This window comes from Pteropus medius, unplaced genomic scaffold (genome assembly GCF_902729225.1).
Source record: "Pteropus medius unplaced genomic scaffold, Ma_sr-lr_union100, whole genome shotgun sequence".
Taxonomy (NCBI): Eukaryota; Metazoa; Chordata; class Mammalia; order Chiroptera; family Pteropodidae; genus Pteropus; species Pteropus medius.
The window spans coordinates 402,795-411,508 of NW_024352004.1; the positions used below are offsets into that span (position 1 = coordinate 402,795).

The window sequence follows — 8,714 nt, forward strand, 5'->3', positions numbered from 1 at the left end:
ACCCTATCATTCTTCCTCTCATTTTACAGATGAGGAATCTGAGGCTCAGAGAGGTTATATTCCTGACCAAAAAGCACAGAGACAGAAAGTGACAGATTCAGATTTGAACCCAGGTTCATCTGACTCTAACACAGATGCTGGATCCCGCCATCTGACTGCTGTCTGCGCAGGATCTTGAACAAGCCGCTGTACCTCTCTGAGCCTCAGTTTCCTCCTCTGTAGAGTGAGGATAACCGTATCACCCTCGCAGGGTTGTTGGGAGGGTTAAATGCCCCTGGCACACAGTAGGCTCCTTTTTTCAACAATCCACACATGACACCATCTCCAGACCACTCTCCTCTGCCTATGCCTCCGCAGAGCCCTGTATCCCCTGATGAGCCATGCTCCAGCTGCACACAGCACATCTACGCAGCTCCGACCCGCCCAGAGGAGGGCAACTCCGACGCCACAGATGCAGCTGGTGACTGTCTTAGCACCAGTCCTTCTGGGCTGGGCCGTCACCCCTGCCCCCATGCCAAGGACACTAGGCTACAGGAAAGCATGGGTGGGGGTGCAGCTGGGAGTAGACTGATAAGCAGGAGGGTCTAGAGGTGCTGAAATGGGAAGATTCAAGCTCAAGACTGCTGCTTCATTGACTTGCTGAATGACCTTGGAAAGGTTCCTGTCTCCCTGTGGGACACAGCTTGCCCCTCTGTGAAGTGGAGAGGATGAGCTGAATGGCTCTGATGACCCTATAGATCTTCTGGATCATTCATAACACCCTCCTTCCCCTTCTCCTCTTCCTTTCTCTCCCCGTTTCTGTCCTGGCATTTGGCTGCTCTTGCCCCCACCAGGGATCCACAGAGACACACAGAGAGAGGCTATGTCTTTGATTTGCTTTATTTAGCTTGTGTGGGAGCAGGGAGCAAGCTTTGGCCACAGCCAAGGGTGTGGATGGGAGAGCTGGGCTGGCACTATCCTAGGAGTCAGAGGAGGCAGAACGTGGCATTACAAGTCCATCGGGCTGAGCTCCCTGTGAGGAGATGGCAGTGTAAGTGGACAGTCCTTGTGCCCAAGGGAGACCTCAGGCCAGTCCTGGGCTCCTGTTCTCCTCCCGCCACCCTCCCATTTCAGCCCCAGGGAGCTGGAGAGACAGGGCAGAGACTCAAACCTACCTGGGGGCAGCTGCGTGGGGGGAGCCCCACTCCAAGAAGTCCAGCATATCTTCTTTGTCTCTTTTCCCATACCTGGGAGGGGAGAGGCAGCTGGGGCAAGCGCTGTGCCCAGGTGCCAGCTCACCTGCCTCATGCCTGTCCTTGGACACCATCCCACCTGGGGCACATGGGCCTGGTCAGTACAGAGGCTCTGCTTTCACAAGAGCATGGACGGAGCAGGGGCTGGGGTCGTGGCCCAGGGTCCCAGGAGCTGGGACCTCTCTCCCTCTCTCTTATACACACCTGGGCCTGGTCAGCATGTTGATGTATCTGCGGAGCTCAGCTGCATACTGGGCCATCTGCTCTGGTGTGGCATTGTCCCCCGGGTACACTGGCTCCAGAGGGGCCCCTTCAGTACCCAGTGGTGGCTGCAGCAACAGAGCCACACACGTGGACAGGAGCAGCAGAGACAGGCAGCAGCGTGTGGCGTCCATCTGAGGAGCAATGAGCAGGGAGATAGAGACGGAACAGCACCCACCCCGCCAGCCTGGGGCCAAGGAACCAGAGCAAAGTGCCACTCAGACCTGAGCACCCCACCTCCTAGACACTGCCCTGGAGAGCACGAACAGCCCCTCTCGTGACCAGCGCAGAGGCCGGAGCTCAGCCAGGGCCTCAGCAAAGTAGAAAAGAGTAATGGAAAAGGTGGGGCCATGGAGCAGGAGGCACAGGATGCATGACACTCAGGGCCCATTGGCTCTGAGGAGGCAGATGTGAGGTGGGGGTTGGAGGGAAGGGGTTGGTGGGAAGGAAGGGTGCTCCTGCTCACCTACGGGGCAGGAGACTCAGAGTGAACCTGTGAACCAAAGGACAAAAATCCATAGCCTGTGGTCTGCCCTGACCCCCACCTCAGCCAGGGATAGACATGCAGATGCAGACGGTCATGGTCACAAACATGGATCCCAATCACTCACAAGGTCGTAGTCATACACATTTGTGTTTATAGCCATCACTCACTCCCCACACACATTTTCGGTCTTCTAGTCACAGATTGCTCTTTTGGGGTGACAGATTTGTCCAGATGTAGAGCCAGATCCACACAGGACCTTAGGCCTCCTGAGGCCCTCAGCCCTGCAAAGCAACAACTCCTTCCCCCCATCCCAGGTCCTAGCCCCAGGGAGTTCCCCAGAGCTCCGCAGAGTCTGGGGCAGGCTGAGCCTACTTACCCTGAGTCCCGAACGAGCAAGTCCTAAACCAAGCAGGTGCCTGCTTCAGGCTGGATGGGTGTCCTGCTCTCGGCCATGCCCCTTTATAGTCCTCAGCCCCCCAGAGTCCCCGCCTCCTGTCAGCCTCTCTCACTCCCCAGCCCTCATCCCCTCCTCCCACTGTCTCCCTGGTACCCACGACACCAGTGCTGGGGCCAGGGATGGGAGGGGCACACGGGCGTGTTCTAGGGGCCAGACTAGCAGTGTAACGGGTAAAAGCAGACCACAATAATTCCCTTGTGGACCCCCATCTGTCTTTGGGCACCAGAGCTGGCTTGGTTCAAGGAGGATAGGGTTTTGGGACCTCAGGATGAATGAAGGGTTCTGATTGCAGATCTCGGAACAGCCCCTCCTGCCTCCCAAGGATTAACCCAAAACTTCAAACAGGTCCCCTCAGAGCAGAAGACGGAGGCTGGGGCTCTGAGACCAGTGATGAAGGATGGAGAGGCAGGACTTCCTCTCCAGTGTGGGATTAGAAGAAGGTGGGAACAGTGAAGATGCCTCAGATAACTAGGCAATGTGGAAAAGAGTGGGAACCCAGGCAGAGAGAAACCCACTCTTTGGCTGGTGTGTAGGACACAGAATTAGAACTGACATGCCTGGGTTCAGGGGAAATGCGGGTGCCAATTTCTGGTAGCCATTTCAGAGCCTCCATTCCAGGGAATTGATAAAGACCAGCGTCATTTGTAAAGCCTTGAATTTTCCACAGTGCTCCCAGCTCAATCACCTCACTGAGTCCCTACAACAACCCATTTTACAGATTCAGAAACTAAGGCTCAGAGCCATTATGTCTTATATAACTAGTCAGTGAGACAGTCAGAGATTGAAACAAAGTCTAACTCCAAAATCTGAACTTTTTTTTATCTAAGTGGGGCTGTCAGGGTTTTGCTATAATTTCTCGCTTTTTAGCTGAGAAATGTGAGGCTCTCAGAAGTGAAGACATTTGCCCAAGATCACACAGCTGTCTAGAACTCGAGTTCTGGCCTAGATTCCCAACCCCACCAATCCCAGCAGTCCTCCCACTCAGGAGCCTCTGACTCTCCTTCTGCATCCCTTCCCCACCTCCCAGCCCCTCCCCAGCTCAGGCGGAGGAGCAGTAGCTGGCTGTGTCTCAATGACACACCAAAGCCCAAGAAAGGAGTAAAGGACCTCTCACTCTCGAGGTTCTGCTGGCCCAGATCAGGACGCCATAAGTGTGTGTTAGGAGAGGAGTTGGGGTGGTGGGGTGAGGACTGGGGATAATGCCGCTGGGATCTGAGCTTCAATTTTCCTCAAGATAATGAAGATAAAGGAAGGCTCAGTAAACATCCGTGTTCTGCTTGTTCCTCGCAATTCCGATATCTGGTAACAAGAAGAACAATAATGCTTCACCCGACAACAACTGACATTCCAACGAAGCAAATACAGAGATGTTCTGTCTCCACAAGCCCCTGCCCTTCCCTGGGCCTAGGTTCAGAATTTGCAAAACAAGGAAGGTGAGTATGCCACCAGGGGGCGCCAGGCTCCAGCCCGAGTTGGAAGAGTCTGGGCTCCCATAGGACTTATAGCCTGGTGGGACCTGTTCTGGCCACTATTTTCGTCAGGCTCCAGCCCCTGCAGACAGATGGTGGATCTGGGAATTGACTCAAGTGCTGGGGCCATTAATAGTTTTGTAAACAGCTTTGTCACTGCCTAAGAAATGAAAGGTACTTCACGATGTCAACTGAACCTATAGCTTTCATTTTTCTCTTTTGCAAATAACAAATCCCTCTTCTGGGACCTCTCTGGGATGTTATGACAATTGAGGAGGAAGAGGTAGTAGCTGTGCTTTTGAAACAGTATGGCCATGTCCAGAACTGCGATAGTTGGTTCTCATTCATCTTTATAAATTCCCAGGGAGTCCTGCTTAGAGTGGCATCAGGGACTTACTTGCAGGCAGGCTAAGTGGAAATGACAGTGGTCCCTCTCCCCCTGCCCAACCACATGCCCACTGGGACAGGGAAGATGACCATTGGGCAGTGTTGGGGATAGAGTGAGGGCCATGATGAGACTAGGAAAAGAACACCCCAGAAACCCCTGAGGTCACAGGGTAAAGGTGAATGGGGGTCCCCACATATAAGACTGCAAGGAGTTTAACCAGCATCGCATCTTTCATAAGAATGCCTCCATGTAGGTCCCAGGACTACCCCAGAAACATCATGCTGGAGAGGCCACATGTAGGTGCTACATCAACAGCCTTAGCTGAGCTCCTAGCCAATATCCAGGAGCACCCACTGGACACATGAGTGAGCCTTCTTGGACATCAGCCCCGTGGAGTCCTGAGTTAGACAGCTGCAGCCTCAGCCAACCTCTAACTCATTATGTGAGCGACTCCACCTGACAACTGCTTAGTCAAGCCCTTCCCAATCCTGATCCACGAAATCATGAGTGAAGTTGAATGGTTGTTTTAAGCTCCTAAGTTTTAGGGTAACTTGTTATGCAGTGTGGTAACGGCAGACCTACTCTTCTCCCATTCCTCCCTTCCCACTGGCTGGAACACCCAAACCGGCGATGGTGGGCCATCTTCAGTCATGGAGATGAGGGCATGGGGAACCCACAAAATAGGACCCTGGGCTCTTGGATGTCCTCAGAGAGCGGAGCTACCAACTCCCCAGATGCCACTTGTGTTTGATATAAAAGAGAAATAAATTTCTATCTTGTTTAAGCCACTGTTAATTCTGTCTCTATTTAAGAAGCCAAATCAATACCCTAAAAATATAATGTGTGTAAAACAAATAGCTCAGTATCTAGCACATAAGTGCTCTTTTTAAAAGGTAGCTTATTGCTGTCATCATCATTAATATTACATCTAAGGCTCCCTCCACTCCAACGTTGAGTCTGATCAGCGGTGAATTAACCACCTTCTCAAAACTCCACCATGTAAACGAAAGGTTAACCCTTTCGTTTACTGATAGTAAACCAGACATGTCAAGCTGGGCAGAAATTGTCTGTGACCACGCAGAATTCATACCAGAGATCTCCTCCATCAGCATCAAACTGACCACAGCCCTCCCAGACAGACCAAAAGATGGGATTATGGACACTGACACAGATACACATCCTCCCGCTTGCCTGACGGTGAAATGAACCAAAGCTCGTGGCAGCCAATTTGTGCCCTTATCCTACCTCTCCTGGTGCAGGGGGAATGGGATTGGAGGAGAGAAGATGGGGGAAGGGGGGCAGATAAGATAGGAAGTGGATCTCAGATAATGACAGCAGGCAGAGGGAAGCAGAGAAACTAACTCTACCCTGAGAAATAAGGAAAGGCTTCTGGGAGATCACTCCCCTGAAGATGTTTGCCAGACCGAAGGAAGGAAAATGGCTCTGAAGGTGGAGGAGGGGCCTGGGTAAAAGCATCAGAGTCCGCATAGCTTGTGACCTGCACCAGTCCCCGGACCTGCCTTCACCTCATGCTTCCGCCCCTACCTCGAATGAGACTGGAGGGGAAGATAGGGGTCAGAGCTCCGAGGCCACCTAGAACAGGTCGTATCCATACAGGAGCCACTCTTCCAGTTATGGGTCTTCTCCCAGAGCCACCTAACTGCAAATAGTCCTGCATGGCCCTATCCTCCAAAGTGACACCACTCAGCCTTTCTGCCTTTTTTACCCTCTCTGGGTCTGGGGCTTTGGCCTCAATCTGATTCTCCCTCCCATCCCCTAGCTCCCCACCTCAGCCTCAGCCAGGTCCTGCTGAACTAGAAGCCCAGAAAAGAGCTCACAGAGGAGGCTGTGTCTGATGGAGGAGACATAAGCCTTTCCTTCAGGGGAGCCACCAGATCTAGATCAGAGACAGGACACAAAAAGATGGGCAAAATAGAGCAGTGTCCATGAGAGCTGGGCAGCCACGGAGGGCAGGAAAAATGCTAGATCATCAGGGACAATCGAGGTAGGCCTCCTGGAGAAAGGGGGCTGGGAAGGAAGGGCGTCAGAGACCAGCCTGCAGGTAGGCTCTGGGATTCCTCGAGGTCACAGGTGCAGAGTGATGAGAGATTCAGGTCAGATTCCAGTTTAAACATCTACAGTGCCTTCGGCCTTTTGTGTCTGGTCCAGGGAAAGAGAAAAGGGGAGCACAGGAGGGTGCACCCATGGCCTTGTCACCTGAAAGGCACAGTTAGTGACTTTTCCACTGAACATGAATTCAGCAAGGTGGTGGAGGGCAGTTGCTACGGAAAAAGGCAGTCTCCACACTCCCATAACTCCTCCCGCCCAGGGAATGGGGGATGTTAGTTATAACCCCCCCACACAAACCTCACTCCCCAACTGGCTCTAACTCCACAGCTCCATCTTGGATCCTATCTGCACCTCCAGTCACTAGAGCCTTGGGGGTTAGTAACACATCTCTTCAGGGTAAACACCCTGGGCGTTTGTGCCTAGCTCGCGAACCCAACCGCTTTCATCTTGAGGGGTGCTAATCTGTGCCCCTCTACTCTCCTGGGCTGCTTAGCATGCTCTTTTCCACCCTCTCCACCTCCCAGTGACTTCTTCCTGCTCCTCCCTGCGCTTTTGAAGAACTTTCATTCTGCCCTCCTCCTACCCCACTAGGGAGTTCCACCTGGCCCCTCTCCACTCCCAGGGCTGGGCAGCGATGTCTTCTTTTAGCTCAGAGCAGCGGGAGCCCCCATTCCAGCCCAGCCATGTCCTGGGGAGCCTTTTATCTGAGGTGCCTAGCCTTCTCTCATCTCTTGCACCTCCATCCCACCTGGATACCCCCTCTAAGAAGGAGAAACGAAAGGAAATACAAACGCACACATTCCAATTCAGTGAAATTTGCTCTTTATTTGGGGATCAGGGAAGGGCCACATACAGCCCTCCAGCCCAGTGGGGGAGGGGAGCACGGAGAAACGGAACTAGGACCCTACCCTGAAGCCTACCCAGCCGCAAATATGCAAATGAGGTCGGTGTAGGTAGCATCTCTCCCAGGAGGCCTTGGGGGTCGTCACCACTGGTAGGCGACTTCAGGCCTGTAGGAGGGAAAGGAGAGGCATCGCAAGGAGCCCGGCCAAGGACCTGGAGAGGCGAGACTGGGGGGTAAGTTCTAGATGGCGGTGCAGGGTGGGACTCCGTGGGGCAGCAGGACAACGTCGCGCTCTAGAGGGCGTGACGAGGGGGGCGCTTTTACCGCGACGTGACCGGGCGGTCGGGGCCGTCTGGGAAGAGCAGTTTCGAGAGGAGCCCGGCTGGGCTGTCCCGTTTCCCATACCTGGGGGCGGGATCAGAGATGGGCGCGGTCAGATCTGGCCACGCCCTGGGTGGAGCGGGGCGGAGGGTGGGAGCCTCAGGGACCCGGCTCTGACCCGCTGGGAGCGCGCGCTCACCGCTGCCGAGTGACCAAGTTGAGGTAGTGGCGCAGGGACGCGTAGTAGCGGCTCAGCTCCTCGGGCGAGGCGTCTTCGCCGGGAGCCTCGGGTTTAGTGGGGTAGGCGTCGACCAGCGCCCCCAGGCAGGCGAGCAGGGCCAGCAGCACTGTGGCCATAGCGGGCCACGGCCTGCGAACCGTCACCATCTGCAGAAGGGGCAGTGGAGCGTGGGCCATCCCAAGCCTCGACCCCCGACGGCAGGGGACTGAGGCTGCCGTTGGGCCCACGCTCCAGCAGCCTGTCTAGGGCTGGTACGGGACCAAGGCTCAGCCACCGACTCGCTGTGTGTCCTCAGGCACTGCACTGCCTCTGGCCTCAGTTTCCTCATCGATCGGAGGGGCGTGAGCCCTGCCTGCCTCCCCTCCTCTCACTCGTGCTGCCCAGAACGGTGGGCGGAGGAAGAGGGCGATGCTGGCTGTGGGGCCTCCTAGGCCTCTTTCCTACCCACTTCTGCTGGCTCCCTTCCAACCCAGCTGCCCATCACTCGGCCACAGTTTCCACCTTCCCAGCCTCAGTTTCACCACAAAATAGCCTGGGTTACCCGCGTCAGACCGTTCTTGGGCCGCAGGACACTCACAGCAACAGCTCCTGAAACCTAGATTAGCAGGAAATGGAGAAAGGAGTCCCAAGGACTGGACTGCTGCAGATTGCCTTGTGGCCTCCTCTGCTCAGCGCTTCCCTGCGGGGCTTATATCCCAGCCTGTCAAGGGAGGGGGAGTCTGAGGGGGAGGGGGAGCCCAAGGGGGGAGGGCCCTTCTTCTTCCCTTCCTCCACCCCTGCCAGATCACTGAGCTTACACCCTTACACCCAGACAGTGCACGATGTCTCCACCTTGCAGGAGCTGCCAGCCGCCATGCTGGGAATCAAGGTTCCTCTGGACCCAGCGCCTAGCCTGAACCCAGTCTTCACCCCACAGCCCCACGACAGCAGTTCTAGCCTCCTGA

At 55.0% G+C, this 8,714-nt stretch overlaps 2 protein-coding genes across 2 annotated transcripts; both read right to left on the reverse strand.

The window, feature by feature from the left end:
* Positions 1–866: 866 nt before the first annotated feature.
* PPY (pancreatic polypeptide) lies at positions 867–2,508 on the reverse strand. Its single transcript, XM_039846849.1, has 4 exons — positions 2,357–2,508; positions 1,437–1,627; positions 1,155–1,226; positions 867–1,012 (listed from the first exon to the last, which is right to left on the reverse strand). The coding sequence occupies exons 2-4, from the start codon at positions 1,625–1,627 to the stop codon at positions 988–990; spliced, it is 288 nt and encodes a 95-aa protein (XP_039702783.1). The 5' UTR covers positions 2,357–2,508; the 3' UTR covers positions 867–987.
* A 4,683-nt stretch (positions 2,509–7,191) lies between these two features.
* Positions 7,192–8,394, reverse strand: PYY (peptide YY). Its single transcript, XM_039846850.1, has 3 exons — positions 7,729–8,394; positions 7,533–7,613; positions 7,192–7,374 (listed from the first exon to the last, which is right to left on the reverse strand). Exons 1-3 carry the CDS (start codon positions 7,944–7,946, stop codon positions 7,350–7,352), a joined length of 324 nt encoding a protein of 107 aa, XP_039702784.1. The 5' UTR covers positions 7,947–8,394; the 3' UTR covers positions 7,192–7,349.
* Between the last annotated feature and the right edge of the window lie 320 nt (positions 8,395–8,714).